General features: G+C 42.2%; 1 protein-coding gene across 1 annotated transcript; it reads left to right on the top strand.

Annotated features, from left to right (window-relative positions):
- The first annotated feature begins 2,047 nt into the window (after positions 1-2,047).
- LOC112262403 (P2X purinoceptor 3-like) lies at positions 2,048-22,715 on the top strand. The gene is made up of 12 exons (XM_042329742.1): positions 2,048-2,421; positions 2,844-2,979; positions 5,472-5,543; positions 5,729-5,798; positions 6,620-6,713; positions 14,305-14,382; positions 14,515-14,656; positions 16,554-16,690; positions 20,867-20,960; positions 21,115-21,180; positions 21,497-21,574; positions 21,949-22,715. The coding sequence occupies exons 1-12, from the start codon at positions 2,300-2,302 to the stop codon at positions 22,069-22,071; spliced, it is 1,212 nt and encodes a 403-aa protein (XP_042185676.1). The 5' UTR covers positions 2,048-2,299; the 3' UTR covers positions 22,072-22,715.
- The last annotated feature ends 237 nt before the right edge of the window (positions 22,716-22,952 follow it).

The raw sequence follows: 22,952 nt of genomic DNA, 5'->3' as shown, positions 1-22,952 counted from the left end.
AACAAGGACATTTCTAAGTGACCCCAAACTTTTGAACGGTAGTGTAGACCTTTGAGTTCATTTTATTTTTACAGGGACAGTGCACATTAATCAACGTTTCAGTAAAAGTGCCGGTTTTAGCCAGCCGGTTAATTTTCAACCGCAGTCCCTGGGCAGGTTATTAAAAACAATTACACTATAGACAATCATTGAGCAGTGAGCACACACAGAGCAACATAGGACAAGCAAGACGTAGCATACAGACAGAGCAACATAGGACAAGCAAGACATAGCATACAGACAGAGCAACATAGGACAAGCAAGACGTAGCATACAGACAGAGCAACATAGGACAAGCAAGACGTAGCATACAGACAGAGCAACACATAGCAGGACAAGCAAGACAAGTAGCATACAGACAGAGCAACATAGGACAAGCGAGACATAGCATACAGACAGAGCAACATAGGACAAGCGAGACATAGCATACAGACAGAGCAACATAGGACAAGCAAGACGTAGCATACAGACAGAGCAACATAGGACAAGCGAGACATAGCATACAGACAGAGCAACATAGGACAAGCAAGACGTAGCATACAGACAGAGCAACATAGGACAAGCAAGACATAGCATACAGACAGAGCAGCATAGGACAAGCAAGACGTAGCTGTACAATTAAAATGTATTGTTATTATACTGTATACATAGATATATCTACATCTAACATCCAGAGATACTGCCTTAATCTCTAGTCTAGTATCTTTCAGTCTATGGAAGAGCCCTATATAAATAAAATAAATTATTATTCATTATTAAAGGGCTACTTTTCAACCATATTCATAATCTCCGGCACCAAACCATACGTGAAAACAGCATGGTTATAAAAGATAGGAAGAAAGGCTCGGGAAAATGCTTCTCTGTGACATCACAGGGTAGGATTAAAAGGAAGACAAACAGTGATTTTCAAAACCTGCAACGGGTTTCTAGCTAGAGGGAGGGTATTTTCTTGTTCCCCACGCCACCGTGAATAGCATAGTGTTTCAAAGTCACCGTTTTTAAAATGTTAAAACTTAACTGAATCATAGTTTTTTTTTTTTAAACAAAATGTAGAAATAGACCGTTTTCACATATGTAGACACGGGTATTGTGCTGGAGATAATGAAAATAAGGCTGAAAAGTGGTGGAGCCGTACATTAGGTTATATGTTCATCTTTCAATGAGCATGGTCAAAGACAAGGGGCTGCATCCCATCCCAAATGACGCCCTATTCCCTTCATAGGGCACTACTTTTGACCTATGGACCCTGGTCAAACGTAGGGCGTTATATAGGGAATAGGGTGCCATTTGGGATAAAGACACGGTTGAAACATCGGGTGAAATCGATATATATATGAAAATGTATCTATAACATACACACAGTAGCATGCAAATCGCTATGGTCATGGACTTCTAGACCTCAGGTTAAGGACCAAAGACAACAGATGTGGAAATGAACCATCAAGGTTACTGCTCATTAAATGTTAGTGTGTGCGTGCGTTGTGTCTGTCATTAACTGTAATGGGGGTTGTCTTTTACTTCAAACTCCAGTTTTGGTAATTTTACTGAGGATGCTGACAGACTGACTGGTACCACTCAGGAAATGAATCTCCTCCTCCTTAACTCTCAAGTCTTTTCCTCATCTTTTAGTGTGTGTGTGTGTGTGTGTGTCTGCGCGAGCATTAGGGGAAGCAGAAGAGGAGAAGGAAAGATAAAGGGGTTGAGAGTCAATCTGGTAAGTGGAGAGGGGGGGGAAGCAGAGACAGAAAGAGAGAGGGGGAGGGAGGGAGGGAGGTAGCGAGAGAGATGGAGAGAGGGGGTAAAGAGAGAGATGGAGAGAGGGGGTAAAGAGAGAGATGGAGAGGGGGGTAAAGAGAGAGATGGAGAGAGGGGGTAAAGAGAGAAATGGAGAGAGGGGGTAAAGAGAGAGATGGAGAGAGGGGGTAAAGAGAGTGATGGAGAGAGGGGGGTAAAGAGAGTGATGGAGAAAGGGGGAGGGAGAGTGTAAGGATGTTTACCATTTCACTACTTCAGCAGCGACGTTGAGGTCCATTATTTGGACCTTTTTGAAAGAAGCGAAGAATAGGATCAGGTTGCTTTTTTGGAACAAATAGCAGTGTTTTAGTATGTAGGGAAACCAACACATCTTGAGATTTTTCTTTTGTTTTGGGGGGTTAGCTAAGTCACACACACTGTACACACTCTCCGAAGAGGCATTCTGTGGATTGTTGGCTGTGACACGTTGAATTTATTGGGTGTTGCGGGTTGCCTCAACGCCAGGATGTGGACGTGTATCACGGACTTCTTCACCTATGAGACCACCAAGTCGGTGGTGGTGAAGAGCTGGACCATCGGGATCATCAACCGAGTCGTACAGCTCCTCATCATCACCTACTTCATCGGGTCAGTACTATCGCTCCATCACTCACATTCTGGATCTCCCAGTGAGAGGAATTGGTTGAAAGACGTCTTTTCAACGTCTTTCCTTTGGAGAAACGGGAAAAAGTCTCCGCACACTTCCAGTCAGACGCACATTTCTCATTATAAAGGCTGTGCTTTATGTATTTTCAACGTCTTTTCAACGTCTTGTGCTTATGGAGCTGAATCTATTGTTTGTTAATTAGAATGTCTTTCAGCCCAACAAAGGGCAAGTCTTTAAAGACTCATAGATCATTCATTATTGCTCTGTACGTGACAGAAAGAGAAGGGAAACTGTGATTGAATGATTTTCCCATTATGTTATCTCAACCCCTCTCTCTCCACCCCCACCCCCCCTCTCTCTTCTTCTCTCTCCTTCTTCCTCTCCTCTCCTGCACCTCTCTCAGGTGGGTATTTGTGCATGAGAAGGCGTACCAGATCAGAGACACGGCTATAGAGTCGTCTGTCATGACCAAAGTCAAAGGCTTTGGACTGTACAACAACCGAGTTATGGACGTAGCTGAGTACGTCACCCCCTCTCAGGTAACGCACAAACACACGCAAACATCTGTACTCGAGGTCGACCGATTATGATTTTTCAACGCCGATACCGATTATTGGGGGCCCTAAAAAGCAGATACCGATTAATCGGCCGATTTAAAAGGAAATGTTTTTGTAATAATACTGAATGAACACTTATTTTAACATAATATAATACATCAATAAAAAAACATTTAGCCTCAAATAAATAATGAAACATGTTCAATTTGGTTTAAATAATGCAAAAACAAAGTGTTGGAGAAGTAAAAGTGCAATATGTGCCATGTAAAAAAGCTAACGTTTGGGTTCCTTGCTCAGAACATGAGAACATATGAAAGTTGGTGGTTCCTTTTGACATGAGACTTCAATATTCCAAGGTAAGAGGTTTTAGGTTGTAGTTAATATAGTATTTATAGGACTATTTCTCTCTCTATACCATTTGTATTTCATATACCTGTGACTACTGGATGTTCTTATAGGCACTTTAGTATTGCCAGTGTAACAGTATAGCTTCCGTCCCTCTCCTTGCCCCTACCTGGGCTCGATCCAGGAACACATCCACAACAGCCACCCTCGAAGCAGCATTACCCATCGCTCCACAAAAGCCGCGGCCCTTGCAGAGCAAGGGGAATAACTACTCCAAGTCTCAGAGCGAGTGACGTTTGAAACACTATTAGCACGCAACACGCTAACTAGCTAGCCATTTCACATCGGTTACAACAGCCATTAGGCTGATAGGCTTGAAGTTATAAACAATAAACAGCGCTGTGCTTGCGATGAGCTGCTGGCAAAACGCACTAAATGCTGTTTGAATGAATGCTTACGAGCGTGCTGCTGCCTACCATCTTTCAGTCAGACTGCTCTATCAAATATCAAATCATAGACTTAATTATAACATAACACACAGAGATACGAGCCTTTGGTCATTAATATGGTTGAATCTGGAAACTATTCTATTCTATTCTTATTTCATTGAAATACCGTTTGGTATTTTATCTAACGGGTGGCATCCCTAAGTCTAAATATTCTTGTTACATTGTACAACCTTCAATGTTATGTCATAATTACGTACAATTCTGGCAAATTAGTTCACAATGAGCCAGGCTGCCCAAACTGTTGCATATACCCTGACTCTGCGTGCAATGAACGCAAGAGAAGTGACACAATTTCACCTGGTTAATATTGCCTGCTAACCTGGATTTCTTTTAGCTAAATATGCAGGTTTAAAAATATATACTTCTGTGTATTGATTTTAAGAAAGGCATTGGTGTTTATGGTTAGGTACAGTCATGGAACGATTGTGCTTTTTTCGCAAATGCGCTTTTGTTAAATCATCCCCCAGCGTTGCATCGATTATATGCAAAGCAGGACACGCTAGATAAACTAGTAATATCATCAACCATGTGTAGTTAACTAGTGATTATGATTGATTGATTGATTGTTTTTTAAGATAAGTTAAGTTTAATGCTTAAGACAAGATAAGTTTAATGCTAGCTAGCAACTTACCTTGGCTTCTACTGCATTCGCGTAACAGGCAGGCTCCTCATGGAGTGCAATGAGAGGCAGGTGGTTAGAGCGTTGGACTAGTTAACAGTTGCAAGATTGAATCCCAGAGCTGACAAGGTAAAAATCTGTCTTTCTGCCCCTGAACAAGGCAGTTAACCCACTGTTCCTAGGCCATCATTGAAATTAAGAATGTGTTCTTAATAACTGACTTGCCTAGTTAAATAAAGGTGTAAAAAAATACATTTTTTAAAATCGACTTCCAAAAATACCGATTCCCGATTGTAATGAAAACTTGAAATTGGCCCTAATTAATCGGCCAACTTCTAATCTGTACGAGTGCATGCGCACACACAGACACGTACTGTAGGTACCCAAGCACGCACACACACACACACCATTGATTATGGTCTGAGATATTTGGTTTCCTTATGTTAATGTTGGTAATTGGCATTGATAGATAGACTAAGGAGCCTTTGTATAGTTGTTGTATAGCCTCTGTCTCCTCTGCTTGCTCAGTCTTTGTTTATATCTGGGTTGTTGTAGATGCTTTGTGGGTAGTGGATTTTTATTTAACTAGGCAAGTCAGTTAAGAACAAATTCTTATTTTCAATGACGGCATAGGAACAGTGGTTTAACTGCCTGTTCAGGAGCAGAACGACAAATTTGTACCTTGTCAGCTCGTGGATATGAACTTGCAACCTTTCGGTTATTAGTCCAACACTCTAACCACTAGGCTACCCTGCCGCCCTATTAACAAATTCCTTGACGATTTGTTAAAAGCTCTTTAAACATCACTTATTAATACTTGACAAAATGGATACCAAATATTGATACTGAGGTATGTGTGGATTATGACATCAGGTTTGATGTGTTGGTCAATGGAAATGGGAGTGTTTTTGATGCTGTGTGTGTGTGTGTGTGTGTGTGTGTGTGTGTGTGTGTGTGTGTGTGTGTGTGTGTGTGTGTGTGTGTGTGTGTCTGTCTGACAGGGGGCCTCTGTGTTCTGCATCATCACTAAATTCATCACCACAGAGAACCAGGTGCAGGGATACTGTCCCGAAGTGAGACCACTCGCACTTACTCTACCATTGGCCCTCTGTTGTCTCCCCCCCATATGTTCTCTCTGTTTTTGTCTGTCTGTCTGTCTGTCTTTCTCTGTCTGTCTCTTTCTCTCTCTGTCTGTCTCTTTGTGTCTGTCTGTCTGTCTCTGTATTTTACTCTAACGTGTATTATGTGTGATGCACAGAGTGAGATGAAATACAAGTGTACGCACGACAACAACTGCACTAGGTTCCTCAACAAGCCTGGAGGAAATGGTGAGGTTCTCCACTTTTTCTGGATCAATTCACTTCCTTTTCTTATTGTCTTTCCTTCAGAGGATAGAAGATGTTACAGAATTTGCAAAACAGTTGCTTCCAGAATAATGGTTTGGTCTTTGTCATTTATTGTCCCTATCCGTCCTCCCCCTTTCTGTGTCATATATCCTTTCTTTCTTTCTGTCTTTCTTTCTTTCTTTCTTTCTTTCTGTCTTTCTTTCTTTCTGTCTTTCTTTCTTTCTTTCTGTCTTTCTTTCTTTCTTTCTTTCTGTCTTTCTTTCTTTCTGTCTTTCTTTCTTTCTGTCTTTCTTTCTTTCTGTCTTTCTTTCTTTCTTTCTGTCTTTCTGTCTTTCTTTCTTTCTGTCTTTCTTTCTTTCTTTCTGTCTTTCTTTCTTTCTTTCTGTCTTTCTTTCTTTCTTTCTTTCTTTCTGTCTTTCTTTCTTTCTTTCTTTCTTTCTTTCTGTCTTTCTTTCTTTCTGTCTTTCTTTCTTTCTGTCTTTCTTTCTTTCTTTCTTTCTGTCTTTCTTTCTGTCTTTCTTTCTTTCTTTCTGTCTTTCTTTCTGTCTTTCTTTCTTTCTTTCTTTCTTTCTTTCTTTCTTTCTGTCTTTCTTTCTGTCTTTCTTTCTTTCTTTCTGTCTTTCTTTCTTTCTTTCTTTCTGTCTTTCTTTCTTTCTTTCTTTCTTTCTGTCTTTCTTTCTTTCTTTCTTTCTTTCTTTCTTTCTGTCTTTCTTTCTTTCTTTCTTTCTGTCTTTCTTTCTTTCTTTCTTTCTGTCTCTCTCTCCCCTACCTCTCGCTCTCTTTTCCCTACCTATCTTCCTCAGGTCTTCCAACGGGCAGGTGTGTACATTTCAACGACACCCTCAACACCTGTGAGATCAGAGGCTGGTGCCCCGCGGAGATCGACTACATCAAGACGTGGGTAACCGTGTGCGTGCGTGTGTATTTGTATTTGCCAAGGCAGCAGCTACTCTTCCTGGGGTCTGGCAAAATAAAGGCAGTTATATACAATTTTAAAAACATTACAATACTAAGTGTGTGCCCTCAGGCCCATTTTCCACTACCACATATCTACAATGCAAAATCCATGTGTATGTGTGTGCATAGTGCATATGTTATCATGTGTGTGTGTGTGCATGTGTCTGTGCCTATGTTTGTGTTACTTCACAGTCCCCACTTTGGAAATATTTAGGAGTAACTTATTCCTTGCTACCCATTCCAAAACTAACTGCAGCTCTTTGTTACGTTTTACAGTAATTTCAGTCACTGTAGTAGCTGACGTGTATAGTGTTGAGTCAACTGCATACATAAACACACTGACCTTACTCAAAGCCAGTGGCATGTCGTTTGTATTGATTGAAAAAAGCAAGGGGCCTAATCAGCAACCCTGGGGAATTCCTGATTCTACCTGGATTATGTCTGAGAGGCTTCCATTAAAGAACACCCTCTGTGTTCTGTTAGACAAGTAACTCTTTATCCACATTATAGCAGTGGGTGTAAAGCAATAACACATACATTTTTCCAGACGCAGACTATGATTGATAATGTGAAAAGCTGCACTGAAGTCTAACAAGACAGCCCCCACAATCATTTTATTATCAATTTCTCTCAACCAATCATTAGTCATTTGTGTAAGTGCCGTGCTTGTTGAGTGTCCTTCCCTTAATGCACGCTGAAAGTCTGTTGTCAATTTGATTACTGTGAAATAGCAATGAATCTGGTCAAACACAATTTTTTCCAGAAGTTTACTAAGGGTTAGTAACAGGCTGATTGGTTGGCTATTTGAGCCAGTAAGGGGGGCTTTACTATTCTTGGGTAGGGAATGACTTTAGCTTCCCTCCAGGCCTGAGGGCACGCGCTTTCTAGTAGGCATATGAATATGTGACAAATAGGAGTGGCAATATCGTCCACTATTATCCTCAATAATTTTCCATTCAGATTGTCAGACCCCAGTAACATGTCATTGTTGATAGACAACAATCATTTTGTTCACGTCTTCCACACTGACCTTACGGAATTCAAAAGTACAATTCTTGTCTTTCATAATTTGGTCAGATATACTTGGATGTGTAGTGTCAGCATTTGTTGCTGGCATGATTCAATGAATGATGGAGCCGAGTTGGCTTTTTTCCCCAAAATGTCATTTAAGGTCCTCCATCATTCTTTACATAATTTATCTTTGTTTCATAGTGTATTTTTTATTTATTTAGCTTAGTCACATTATTTCTTCATTTGCAGTACGTTTCTCAATCAGTTGGGCTGCCAGATTTATTTGCCATACCTTTTGCCTCCTCCCTCTCAACCACACAATTTTTTATTCCTCATCAAACCAAGGGGATTTAACAGTTTTTACAGTCATTGTCTTAATGGGTGCGTACTTATTAGTAACTAGAATAAGCTATTTCATAAATGTGTCAAGTGCAGCGTCTGGTTGCTCCTCAATACACACTACAGACCAGCAAATATTATTTGCATCATCAACAGATGAATCACTACAAAACTTGTTGTATGACCTCTTATACACTATATTAGGCCCAGCTTTTGGAACTTTGGTTTTCCTAGATATGGCTTTTATATTGTGATCACTACATCCTATAGATTTGGATACTGCTTTAAAGCACATTTCTGCAGCATTAGTAAAGATGTGATCAATTGTTAATGAGTTCATTACTGTCCTGTTTGTAAATACCATGGTAGGTTGACTGACAACCTGAATCATGTTGCAGGCACTGGTTACAGTTTGACGTTTTTTCTTGAGTAGCTTGATGATGATAATATTTAAATCACCCAGAAAATATACTTCTCTGTTGATGTCACATACATTATCAAGCATTTCACACATATTATCCAGATACTGACTGTTAGCACTTGGTGGTCTATAGCAGCATCCCACAAGAATGGGCTTTAGGTGAGGCAGGTGAACCTGTAGCCATATTACTTCAACAGTATTTAACATTAGATCTAAGCTTTACAGGAATGTGGTTCTTTATATAGACTACAACACCGCCCCCATTGGCATTTCTGTCTTTTCGGTAAACATTATAACCATGTATTGCTACCACTGTATCATCAAAGGTATTATCTAAGTGAGTTTCAGAGATATTCAGAATATATATTTTTTAATTATTTTGATTTCACCTTTATTTAACCAGGTAAGCTAATTGAGAACAAGTTCTCATTTACAACTGCGACCTGGCCAAGATAAAGCAAAGCAGTGTGACACAAACAACAACACAGAGTTACACATGGAATAAACAAGCGTACAGTCACTAACACAATAGAAAAAAAATAAAGTCTATATACAGTGTGTGCAAATGGCGTGAGGAGGTAAGGCAATAAATAGGCCATAGAAGCGAAGTAATTACAATTTAGCAAATTAACACTGGAGTGATAGATGAGCAGATGGTGATGAGCAAGTAGAAATACTGGTGTGCAAAAAAGCAGAAAAGTAAATAAAAATAATATGGGGATGAGGTAGGTAGATTGGGTGGGATATTTACAGATGGGCTATGTACAGCTGCAGCGATCGGTTAGCTGCTCAGATAGCTGATGTTTAAAGTTAGTGAGTCTCCAGCTTCAGCGATTTTTGCAATTCGTTCCAGTCATTGGCAGCAGAGAACTGGAAGGAAAGGCGGACAAAGGTAGTGTTGGCTTTGGGGATGACCAGTGAGATATACCTGCTGGAGCGCATGCTACGGGTGGGTGTTGTTATCGTGACCAGTGAGCTGAGATAAGGCGGAGCTTTACCTAGCATAGACTTATAGAGGACCTGGAGCCAGTGGGTCTGGCGACAAATATGTAGCGAGGGCCAGCCGACTAGAGCATACAGGTCACAGTGGTGGGTGGTATAAGGGGCTTTGGTGACAAAACGGATGGCACTGTGATAGACTGCATCCAGTTTGCTGAGTAGAGTGTTGGAAGCTTTTTTGTAAACGACTTCGCCGAAGTCGAGGATCGGTAGGATGGTCAGTTTTATGAGGGTATGTTTGGCGGCGTGAGTGAAGGAGGCTTTGTTGCGAAATAGGAAGCCGATTCTAGATTTCATTTTGGATTGGAGATTTTTAATATGAGTCTGGAAGGAGAATTTACAGTCTAGCCAGACACCTAGGTAATTGTAGTTGTCCACATATTCTAAGTCAGAACCGTCTAGAGTAGTGATGCTAGTCGGGCGGGTGCGGGCAGCGAACGGTTGAAAAGCACGCATTTGGTTTTATTAGCGTTTAAGAGCAGTTAGAGGCCATGGAAGGAGTGTTGTATGGCATTGAAGCTCGTTTGGAGGTTAGTTAACACAGTGTCCAAAGAAGGGCCAGATGTATACAGAATGGTGTCGTCTGCATAGAGGTGGATCAGGGAGTCACCCGCAGCAGGAGCGACATCGTTGATATATACAGAGAAAAGAGTCGGCCCGAGAATTTAACCCTGGGGCACCCCCATAGAGACTGCCAGAGGTCTGGACAACAGGCCCTCCTATTTGACACACTGAACTCTATCTAAGAACCAGGTTGTGAACTAAGTTGTGAACCAGGCGAGGCAGTCATTTGAGAAACCAAGGCTGCCGATAAGAATGCAGTGATTGACAGAGTCGAAGGCCTTGGCCAGGTCGATGAACACAGCTGCACAGTACTGTCTTTTATCGATGCCGGTTATGATATCGTTTAGGACCTTGAGCGTGGCTGAGGTGCACCCGTGACCAGCTCGAAAACCGGATTGCACAGCGGAGAAGGGATTCTAAATGTTCAGTGATCTGTTTATTAACTTGGCTTTCGAAGACTTTAGAAAGGCAGGGCAGGATGGTTATAGGTCTATAACAGTTTGGGTCTAGAGTGTCACCCCCTTTGAAGAGAGGGATGACCGCGGCAGCTTTCCAGTCTTTAGGGATCTCGGACGATATGAAAGAGAGGTCCATGAATGACATATGAATGTCATCTGTTGCAAGCAAGTTATTGACTTCATGGACCTTGTTTCTCAGGCTGCATATGTTACTATTTTTCTGGGTTGCTTGATTGTTTTTAATGCTTTACTGGGAATCTTATCAGAAGTAGATTTGATAGTACAGGGTGAGCTGCACAAAGTGGTCTTCCTACTAGGGTACACCGCCTCAGTGCTAATAGTGTAACTCTGGTTCATAGGCTCATGATTACTGCATCCAATGGCTGTAGGGTTAACATAGGTATTCAGGGCAATTAGGGGGACATAAATGAATTTACTTACATTGTGTCTGCCAATGCTTTTATAATAATGTACATTTAATGCAGCATTATGATATCTCAATGGTAGGGATTAGCTAAGCTGGTTTTGAGTCATTGATAAGTTATTGTTTCAACGCAGCCTTGAAATGCAGGAGCCAAGATAATTCGGATGGACTCCGTCATTCCTGTAGAGTATCTTCTGTTTCCAGAAGGTGTCAAAGTTATCTATAAAAGTGACTCAAGCAGAGCTACAATAATATTTTTGCCAGATGTGTAAGGCCAGTAGCCTGCTGAATCTTTCACACACAACGATGGCACTGGTCCTGAAACGATTGGCCCTTCTTTTGAGTTTTTTAATGCTAAAATCAGTTCTTAAAATCCATTTTCAGATGTTCCGAGCTAGCCCTCCTGATGTCGTTTGACCCCACATGGACTACGACAGTGTCAGCATCCCAGCATCTGTTGTAGAACAGTCGGAAGCAGCCTTGTTATGTCCTGTCCTCATGCTCCTGGGTAGCACAGGGTTTTTGCCTTGGGAACCAAGATGTTTCATAAAATTGCTTATGATGACAGCTGGCGATGTCTCTCACGCAGTCTCACAGTCTGATGAGGGTGGGAGCTCCGAGAATCTGAACTTGAGGTAGAAGCCACCGGAGAGGGAGACAGAACAGAGGATGACCCAGGTACCTCCGGATCCGATCTTGAATGGGAAGCCCCCAAGGAAGAAGGTGCTGGAACCTCTGGATCCAGGGCGGCAAAGCTGTTTCTGGTCTGTGTCAGGTCCGGGCTCAACATCTCCAAGAAGACCCCTGTTGCCAGAGGACGCTGTCTTCGACTTCCCCGTCGGGTGACATATCTACATGGCTGGTTGGTTGGGTCGAGAACAGCTCTGTTCTCCAGGGAAGGGGGAGACACCTTCGGGGATGGAACCCTGCTGAGCACCGGCCAGTCAGCTGTGGAGAGCCAACATGGCGGCGACAATTCCAAATCACATTTATTGGTCACATACATGTGATTAGCAGATGTTATTGCGGTTGAAGCGAAACGCTTGTGCTTTTAGCTACGACAGTGCAGTAATATCTTACAAGTAATATCTAACAAATTACACAACATATACCCAATACACACAAATCTAAGTAGGAATGAATTAAGACTATATACATATGGACGATCGATGTCAGAGCGGAACGAACTAAGAAACAGTAGAATAGTATAGAAAACAGTATATACATATGAGATGAGTAATACAAGATAAGTAAACATTATTAAGTGAATGAGATACAGTAGAACAGTACAGAAAACTGTATATACAGTTGAAGTCTGAAGTTTACAGGCGCCTTAGCCAAATACATTTAAACTCAGTTTTTCACAATTCCTGATATTTAATCCTAGTAAAAATTCCCTGTCTTAAGTCAGTTAGGATCACCAATTTATTTTAAGAATGTGAAATGTCAGAATAATAGTAGAGAAAATTATTTAATTCAGCTATTTCTTTCATCACATTCCCAGTGGGTTAGAAGTTTACATACACTCAATCAGTATTTGGTAGCATTGCCTTTAAATTGTTTAACTTGGGTCAAACGTTTTGGGTAGCCTTCCACAAGCTTCCTTCTGACAGAGCTGGTGTAACTGAGTCAGGTTTGTAGGCCTCCTTCCTCACACACGCTTTTTCAGTTCTGCCCACACATTTTCTATAAGCTTGAGGTCAGGGCTTTGTGAGGGCCACTCCAATACATTGATACTGTTGTCCTTAAGCCATTTTGCATGGAAGTATGCTTGGGGGTCATTGTCCATTTGGAAGACCCATTTGCGACCAAGCTTTAACTTCCTGACTGATGTCTTGAGATGTTGCTTCAATATATCCACATCATTTTCCAGCCTCATGATGCCATCTATTTTGTGAAGTGCACCAGTCCCTCCTGCAGCAAAGCACCCCCACAACATGATGCTGCCACCCCCGTGCTTCATGGTTGGGTTGTTGTTCTTCGGCTTGCAAGCTTGCCCCTTTTTCCTCCAAACATAACGATGGTCATTATGACCAAACAGTTCCATTTTTGTTTCATCAGACCAGAGGACATTTCTCCAAAAAGTACGATCTTTGTCTCCATGTGCAGTTGCAAACCGCAGTCTGGCTTTTTTATGGTGGTTTTGGAGCAGTTCTTCCTTGCTGAGTGGCCTTTCAGGTTATGTCGATATAGGTCTCGTTTTACTGTGGAATAGATACTTTTGTACCTGTTTCCTCCAGCATCTTCACAAGGTCCTCTGCTCTTGTTCTGAGATTGATTTGCACTTTTCGCACCAAAGTACGTTCATCTCTAGGAGACAGAACAAGTCTCATTCCTGAGAGGTATGACGGCTGAGTGGTCCCATGGTGTTTATACTTGCGTACTATTGTTTGTACAGATGAGCGTGGTACCTTCAGGCGTTTGGAAATTGCTCCCAAGGATGAGCCAGATTACACCTCCAATTGACTCAAATGATGTCAATTAGCCTATCAGAAGCTTCTAAAGCCATGACATCATTTTCTGGATATTTTCCAAGCTATTTAAAGGCACAGTCAACTTAGTGTATGTAAACTTCTGACCCACTGGAATTGTGATACAGTGAATTATAAGTGAAATGTTCTGTCTGTAAACAATTGTTGGAAAAATGACTTGTGTCACTCACAAAGTAGATGTCCTAACCGACTTGCCAAAACTATTGTTTGTTAACAAGACATTTGTGGAGTGGTTGAAAAACAAGTTTTAATGACTCCAACCTAAGTGTATGTAAACTTCCGACTCCAAATGTACACACGAGATGAGTTATGCCCGATATGTAAACATGATTAAAGTGACGAGTGTTCCATTCCACCAGAACAGAGCGGCGTCCGGCTACTGGGGTGGAAGAAAAATGAAAAAGTACACGGGAGTGGATTCCCCAGTAGCTTGTGTAGGTTTGCTACTTGCTTGCTAAGAGTAGCCACTTCGCTCCTATAGTCCTCCGCAAGCAAGCAGTTGCTGCATTGAAAGTCGGCGTGGTCCACGTTGTCCTGGAACAAAGCAAAGGTAAACACAGCTCTTGCAGCACTGGAAACGCGACCTCAATTTGAGACCGCCGAGCCAGCTAGTCTAGCTGGGCTTCCATGTCTCTTCCCCTCTGCGGAATCCTGAGGGATCCCAGGACAGACAGCAGCGCTCAGAGCAACTAAGCCCCAACAGAGCCGCAGGATCCAAAATCAAACAAAAGTATATAAAAACACTGACAGCTTTACAAAGACAATAAACCGAGATCTCTCATTCAGATGAATGAACACGGTTTTCTTTCTGACCTTCCCTCAGGCATCCTATGATGGAGGTGGAGAACTTTACCATCTTCATCAAGAACAGCATCCGTTTCCCCCTATTCAACTTCACCAAGTGAGGATGATGATGATGATTCTGATAATGATGTTGATAATGATGATGATGACAAAGATAATCATGTTACAACTCTAACTGGTCCCCTGTCTCTCCTGTGTTTATATGTGTGTGTATGTGTGCGCATCTCAGGGGTAACTTCCTGCCCACCATCACCCCTCAGTACATCAAGGCGTGTAACTTTGATCATGAGAACAACACCTACTGTCCCATCTTCAGGGTGGGGGACGTCATCCGCTATGCACACCAGAACTTCACCACGCTGGCACAGAAGGTATGGTGGTTCACTCCCAGGTATATATCCATACTAGTATATTAACTTGACATACAGTGCATTCACTTTTTCCACGTTTTGTTATGTTACAGCCTTATTTTAAAATGAATTAAATTGTTATTTTCCCTCATCAATCTACACAAAGCAAAAACAGGCTTTTGGATTTTTTTGACAATTTTTTTTATATAAAAAACTGAAATATCACATTTACATAACTATTCCGACTTTTTACTCAGTACTTTGTTGAAGCACATTTGGCAGCGATTACAGCCTCAAGTCTTCTTGGGTATGATGCTACAAGCTTGGCACACCTGTATTTGGGCAGTTTCTCCCATTCTTCTCTGCAGATCCTCTCAAGCTCTGTCAGGTTGGATGAGGAATGTCACTTGCACAGCTATTTTCAGGTCACTCCAGAGATGTTTGATAGGGTTCAAGTTCGGGCTCTGGCTGGGCCACTCAAGGACATTTAGGGACTTGCCCGAAGCCACTTCTAAGTTGTCTTGGCTTTTTGCTTAGGGTCATTGTCCAGTCCTGAGCAGAGTTCCTGAGCAGTCTGAAGCAGGTTTTCTTCAAGGATCTCTGTAGTTTGCTCCGTTCATCTCCCAGTCCCTGCCGCTGAAAAACATCCCCACAGCATGATGCTGCCACCACCATGTTTTACCGTAAGGATGGTGCCAGGCCAAAGAGTTCAATCTTGGTTTCATCAGACCAGAGAATCTTGTCTTTTTAGGTGCCTTTTGGCAAACTTCAAATGGGCTGTCATGTGCCTTTTACTGAGGAGAGGCTTCCGTCTGGCCACTCTACCATAAAGGCCTGATTGGTGGAGTGCTGCAGATATGGTTGTCCTTATGGAAGGTTCTCCCATCTCCACAGAGGAACTCTGGGGCTCTGTCAGAGTGACCATCGGGTTCTTGATCACCTCCCTGACCAAGGCCCTTCTCCCCTAATTGCTCAGTCTGGCCCGGGTGTTCAGCTATAGGAAGAGTCTTGGTGGTTGCAAACGATTTCCTTTTAAGAATGATGGAGGCCACTGTATTCTTGGGGACCTTCAATGCTGCAGAAACGTCTTGGTACCCTTTGGTATCCTCGGAGCTCTACGGACAATCCCTTCGACCTCGTTGCTTGGTTTTTGTTCTGACATGCTCTGTCAACTGTGGGACCTCATATAGACAGGTGTGTGCCTTTCCAAATCATGTCCAATCAATTGAATTTACCACAGGTGGACTTCCAATCAAGTAGTATAAACATCTCAAGGATAATCGATGGAAACATGATGCACCTGAGCTCAATTTCGAGTTTCATAGCAAAGGGTCTGAATACTTATGTAAATAAGGTACTTCTGTTTTTAAAAAATATATATACATTTGCAACATTTCTAAAAAAACAAACATTTTTTTGCTTTGTCGTTATGGTTATTGTGTGTAGATTGAAGAGGGGGGAAAAAAAAGATTTGATCCATTTTAGAATAAGGCTGTAATGTAACAAAATGTGTAATGAAGGAAGGGGTCTGAATACCTTCTGAATGCACCGCATTACCATCACTGAACATCGGCGGCACCTTAATTGGGGCGAACAGGTTCTCATTCATGACTGGAGTGGAATCAGTGGAGTGGTAACAAATACATCAAACACGTGGTTTCCAGGTGTTTGATGCCATTTCAGTTGCTCCGTTCCGGCCATTATTAGCAGCCTCCTGTGATTTCTATCCACAGTTATTTCCATCCATACTAGTCTTTTTATATACTCACATATTATGCTCTCTTTCTCTCTTTTCTCTACCCGTCGGCTGTATTCACTCCTCCCCCTTTCGGCTACATTCAAATGCTGTCTTTTTCCCACTCTCATAAAGTAACAAATGAGAGAGATTTTCTAAATGTATGTCAACCCCTTCCTACAGGGAGGGGTGATAGGTATAAAGATTGGCTGGATGTGTGACCTGGACCAGTCAGAGGATGAGTGTAACCCTTCCTACTCCTTCACGCGGCTGGACGCCATGTCGGAGAAGAACAGCGTCTCCCCCGGGTACAACTTCAGGTAGCCATGACCTCTGACCTCTAACCTCTGGCCTTTGGAGAGTGAGCCCCGTAGAGATACATAGAGATATCTTGATGTATATAACCCGTTTTTGCATGGACATTGCCATTGAGGGCTTACACCATTTTAAAGTAGTCAAATGGGTGGGGATTCCTATGGGTTGGGAGCAATCAGTCAATGATCAGAGCATTGTCTTCTTCTTCAAATTGGGTTGCCTATGGGTAGTAAATGGCTTTAAGCTAGATCAGTGATTTTACCGTGGCACAACTTGATGGAAGAAAAATTAGGTTTGACACCTAAAATGTCCCTATTAACCTGTTGGTACTAGGGTGCAGTATTTTCATTTTTGGAAAAAAAACATTCCCCTTTTAAATGGGATATTTTGTCAGGAAAAGATGCTAGAATATGCATATAATTGACAGCTTTCGATAGAAAACACTCTAACGTTTCCAAAACTGTAAAGATATTGTCTGTGAGTACAACAGAACTGATGTTGCAGGCGAAAGCCTGAGAAAAATCCAATCCGGAAGTGCCCCAGGTTTTGAAAGCGCTGCGTTCCAATGACTCCCTATTTGGCTGTGAATGTACCATCAACGAGCTTACGCTTTCTACGTATTCCCCAAGGTGTCTACAGCATTGTGACATAGTTTTACGCATTTCTGTTGAAGAATAGCCGTAGGCGGCCACATTGCGTAAGTGGTCACATGGTGGCTCCGAGAGAGATTCTTGTGTAAAATACAGAGGTAGCCATTACTCCAATCGGTTCTAGTGTAAATGAACTCTGTCTTATCTGATCCAAACTGCAAGTCATCTACTTCTGTGACAAACATATTTATAGATTCAATCGGGTTTATTTGAACTATTTTCATAGTTCCTTATTCTTGATGATACATTTTTCTGATACCCCTTAATGAGCACCCCGCGAGAATGTGCTGGAAGGATTTTTTTTGTAGCTCTGATAAAATAGATCATTCATTTTGAAAGGGTTGGGTTTAGAGACATTGGTTTTCTGCATTGTAAAGGTGCAACCAGGAACACAAAACCATGCTCCATATCTTTCTATGGCAGAGGCTGTGGTACAGGTAAGCCTAATCAGACGTGCATGTGCTAATGGTTCTCAGTCACAGGCAAAGTCAAATGATAAAAAATGACTTTGCTCCTGATGCGTGACCTTCAAATGATACAAAGGTAACAACAGCCTGAGCACATGGGACTTGAAACAATGTGCCATTCAATGTATTATCTGCGCGGCACTGGTGCTCCCAAGACAGAATTCCACGTGCATTTCACAGGTCACGTGTAATTCAAAAAATGTTGTGTTCAAAAAATTATCCAGATTAGGAAAAGTTTTGCGGCATACCTGAGTTCCTCAAGGCTCACCAGTTGAAGACCACTGAGCTAGATCACCACCTAGTGGCTACAACAACTGAATGACACGCAAGATTTGGTTCAGGACTCAGGGAGGAGGTAAGGGCACTCGGAGTGTGTTGTGAGGAAAACAACCTCTCACTCAACGTCAATAAAACAAAGGAGAGGATCGTGGACTTCAGGAAACAGCAGAGGGAGCACCCCCCTATCCACATCGACAGGACAGTAGTGGAGAAGGTGGAAAGTTGAAAGTTATTCTGCGTACACATCACAGACAAACTGAAATGGTTCACCCACACAGACAAAGTGGTGAAGAAGAGGCTAATGAAATTTGGCTTGTCACCTAAAACCCTCGCAAACTTTTACAGATGCACAATTGAGAGCATCATGTCGGGCTGTATCACCGCCTGGTACGGCAACTGCACCGCCCTCAACCTCTCCAGAGTGTGGTGCAGTCATGGGTCAGACCACAATTCCAGTGGATCAGAAGTTTACATACACTAACTTGACTGTGCCTTTAAACAGCTTGGAAAATTCCAGAAAATTATGTCATGGAAGCTTCTGATAAGCTAATTGACATCATTTGAGTCAAATGGAGGTGTACCTGTGGATGTATTTCAAGGTCTCCCTTCAAACTCAGTGCCTCTTTGCTTGACATCATGGAAAAATCTAAAGACATTTCAGAAAAATAATTGTCTGGTTCATCCTTGGGAGCAATTTCCAAACACTTGAAGGTACCATGATCATCTGTACAAACAATAGTATGCAAGTATAAACACCATGTGTGTAACGACTCTCCTCTTCGTCTGATGATGAGGAATAGGAATCATCGGATCAACACGCAGCGTGGTAAGTGTTCATCGTAAATTTAATGAAATTAACTGAACACTGAATGACAAAAACAACAAAAGAGAATGAACGAGACCGAACCAGTTCTGTCTGGGACAGAATACAAAGACAGAAAACAACTACCCACAAACACAGGTGGGAACAGGCTACCTAAGTATGGTTCTCAATCAGAGACAACGATTGACAGCTGCCTCTGATTGGGAACCATACCAGGCCAAACACATAGAAATACACCACACAGAACAAAACATAGAATTCCCACCCCAACTCACGCCCTGACCAAACCAAAATAGAGACATAAAAAAGGAACTAAGGTCAGGACGTGACAATGGGATCACGCAGCCGTCAAAACGCTCAGGAAGAAGACGCGTTCTGTCTCCTAGAGATGAACGTACTTTGGTGCGAAAAGTGCAAATCAATCCCAGAACAACAGCAAAGGACCTTCATCCGGATTTGTATCCCGCTCCTTGAAAGTGGCAGCTCTAGCCTTTAGCTAGATGCGGATGTTGCCTGTTTTCCATGGCTTCTGGTTGGGATAGGTACGTACGGTCACTGTGGGAATGCACTTATTGATGAAGCCAATGACTGAGGTGGTATACTCCTCAATACCATTCGATGAATCCCAGAACATATTCCAGTCTGTGCTAGCAAAACAGTCCTGTAGCGTAGCATCCGCAACATCTGACCACATTCGTATTGAGCGAGTCACTGGTACTTCCTGTTTTAGTATTAGCTTGTAAGCAGGAATCAGGAGGGTGGAATTATGGTTGGATTTGCCAAATGGAGGGTGGGGGAGAGCTTTGAATGCATCTATGTGTGTGGAGTAAAGGTGGTCTAGAGTTTTTTTCCCCCCTGTGGTTGCACATGTGACATGTTGGTAAGAATTTGGTCAAACTGATTTAAGTTTGGCACCGCTTCTGGGAGAGTATTTTCTTGTTTGCTTATGGCCTTATAGAGTTGATTGAGTGAGATCTTAGTGCCAGCATTGGTCTGTGGTGGTAAATAGACAGCTATGAATAATATAGATGAGAACTCTCGCGGTAGATAGTGTGGTCTACAGCTTATCATAAGGTACCTCAGGCGAGCAATACCTCAAGACTTCTTTCATATCAGCACCAGCTGTTATTGACAAAGACACACACCCCCACCCCTTGTCTTACCAGATGTAGTTTCTCTGATCTGCCGGTGCATTGAAAATCCCTCCAGATCTATATTGTCTGTGTCATCGTTCAGCCACGACTCGGTGAAACATAGGATATTACAAGTCTTAATATCCCGTTGGTAGGATAATTGTAATCGTAGGTCATCCATTTTATTTTCCAATGAATGCATGTTAGCAAGTAGAATTGATGTTAATGGGAGTTGTCGCTCGCCTACGGATTCTCAAAAGGCAGCCTGATCTGCGTCCTCTTTTCCTACGTATTTTCTTCAAGCCAATGACGTGGACCTGGGCTTCTTCCCGGGAGAGCAGTATATCTTTCTCGTTGGACTCGTTAGAGGAAAAAGCTTCTTCCAGTCTGTGTTGAGTAATTCCAGTTCTGATGTCCAGAAGGTATTTTTGGTCACAAGAGACTGTAGCACCAACATTATGCACAAAATAAGTTACGAACAATGCAAAAAAAATGAACAAAATAGCACAATTGATTACGGGCATGTAAAACGTCAGCCATCCTCTTCGGCGCCATTTTCCAAAATCGAAAGAAAATGATGTACTTTTTACTCCATACATTTTTCCTGACAACCAAAAGTACTCATTGCATTTGGAATGCTTAGCAGGACAGGAAAATTGTCTAATTCAGACACTTATCAATAGAACATCCCTGGTCATCCCTACTGCCTCTGATCTGGCGGACTCACTAAATACATGCTTTGTTTGTAAATAAGGACTCGGGGTAGGATTAACTGTCAACCCATGTGCATTGCCCATGTCCTTACACTCTGTCCATGTTGTGCTGATAGGTATGCTAAGTACTACAAGATGGACAATGGGACAGATTACCGTACTCTGCTGAAGGCCTATGCCATCAGGTTTGATGTGCTTGTCAATGGAAATGTGAGTGATTTCAATTTGTGTGTGAGAACATGTCTGTGGTTGGCATGAGTCTAATTGCCTATGTGGGTCCATGACTGTTCTACATATATGTGTTGTTAGATAGGGGGGGTTGTGTGTGTTTACTTCTGTAAAGTACTTAACTTGTTTGTTACAGGCAGGGAAGTTTAACATGATCCCGACTCTGATCAACATGGTAGCTGCCTTTACGTCAGTTGGAGTGGTGAGCCCTTCTATTCTATCCACAAAGTATCCACACTGTCTCTAGGCTAGTTTTAAATTAAAACATGTCCGTTCCACCGTCAGCCTCTTAACTTTGTAATAATATTATCCACAGTCTCTATAGGCTAGTTTGAAAATGTCTCCGTGCCGTGTGTGTTCCTGTCTCGCCAACTGAAGTTATTTCCAGGAAAATAAAGTTGTTGTTTTTTTCTACTCTCTTCTCCTTTCTTCTCTCCTCTCGTCTCCTCATTTCTTCAATTCCTTTCTATTCTATTTTAAAACCTTGTTTTTTTTCCTCTGCCTTGGATTGGTTGCAGGGCACCGTGCTTTGTGACATCATACTCTTGAACTTTCTGAAGGGAGCAGAGCAATACAAGGCCAAGAAGTTTGAGGAGGTAAAGTTTGAGGCAAGACACCAACCCTGCTTACTGTGATATAGATATTTGTCTTAATAACCAGTGTCAGCCTGGGGCCGCATCTCAGAGTAGGAGTGCTGATCTAGGATCAGCTCACCCCTGTCCCATGACCTTATTCATTGTAATCTAAAAGGCAAAACTGATATTAAATCAGTAAGCCTTCTCTGAGAAGTTGATACATACAGCCCAGAGGAATAGTTTAAACTAAGAGGCAAATCCTAACTTCCACTTAAATCATGCATTGATAGCAACTGGAGACTAAGTGAAAATGTGCTCCTGATGTTCTTCAAGTTTATACAATTCAATAAAGTAATCTCCTCTCTCTCTCCCCCAATCTACCATTACTCCATTAGGTATCAGACACGCAGATCGAGAACTCCTTATCCAGCAATGGGCTCTATCGGAGTAGGGAGTTCATTGGAGTAGAGAAGCAGTCAAACGACTCAGGGGCCTTTTCCATTGGGCAATACGGCTAACGGACAGCCAATGGAATGGAGTGTTTGAGGGGAAAGGGGTTGGGTGGTGGCAATTTGGGACGTTTGGCTGCAAAATGTAGGTTTAGGGTGATATTGCCCATAGACCCTAATCTTGGATCAGTTGAACATTTCCCCCACAAATGGTTATGGTGAGTATTGGGGAAGGGGAAACTGATCCTAGATCTGTACCTAGGGTAGACATCACCCCGGACAGAGAATGCATATATGTATGGCATTGTAATATCCCTAATATTTCACATGAACCTGTAATTTACCTGTAATATTGTCATGGTGGAGGTTGTATGTGTAATCCTTAACTTTGCATGTGACCCTGCATGTGACCCACCATGGGCTATCGTATTTGAACTCCTACCTCTACAAAGTATTAAAAGTCTACCCACAACTTCAATAAAATGATGTCACTTAAATTTGATTCTGGTTGGATTCTGCCAGAGGCTCAAATCCTGCTGGAAACAGACAAACAAATACTCTAGTTGTCCACTTGCTTAACACTTTTTATTGATAGTTTGCATTAAGCAGGCACATCTCTCTGTGGTTTGGTTTCACAGTGGGAGATCTGTGGGTTGGGATCATTAGAGAGAGGAGCAGGGTGAGTGTGAAATGGCACCCTATCCTTTATAGTGCAATATTTTTGACCAGGGGACCCATTGCTGCTTCATAAAAAGTATCAGAGGTGTGGACACGAGTCACATGACTTGGACACGAGTCACATGACTTGGACACGAGTCACATGACTTGGACACGAGTCACATGACTTGGACACGAGTCACATGACTTGGACACGAGGCACATGACTTGGACACGAGGCACATGACTTGGACACGAGGCACATGACTTGGAGGAATGTCGGTGGGTGAATT

Source organism: Oncorhynchus tshawytscha, linkage group LG11 (assembly GCF_018296145.1).
Source record: "Oncorhynchus tshawytscha isolate Ot180627B linkage group LG11, Otsh_v2.0, whole genome shotgun sequence".
In the NCBI taxonomy this organism is placed as follows: domain Eukaryota; kingdom Metazoa; phylum Chordata; class Actinopteri; order Salmoniformes; family Salmonidae; genus Oncorhynchus; species Oncorhynchus tshawytscha.
This window is presented reverse-complemented; position numbering and strand designations above follow the sequence as displayed.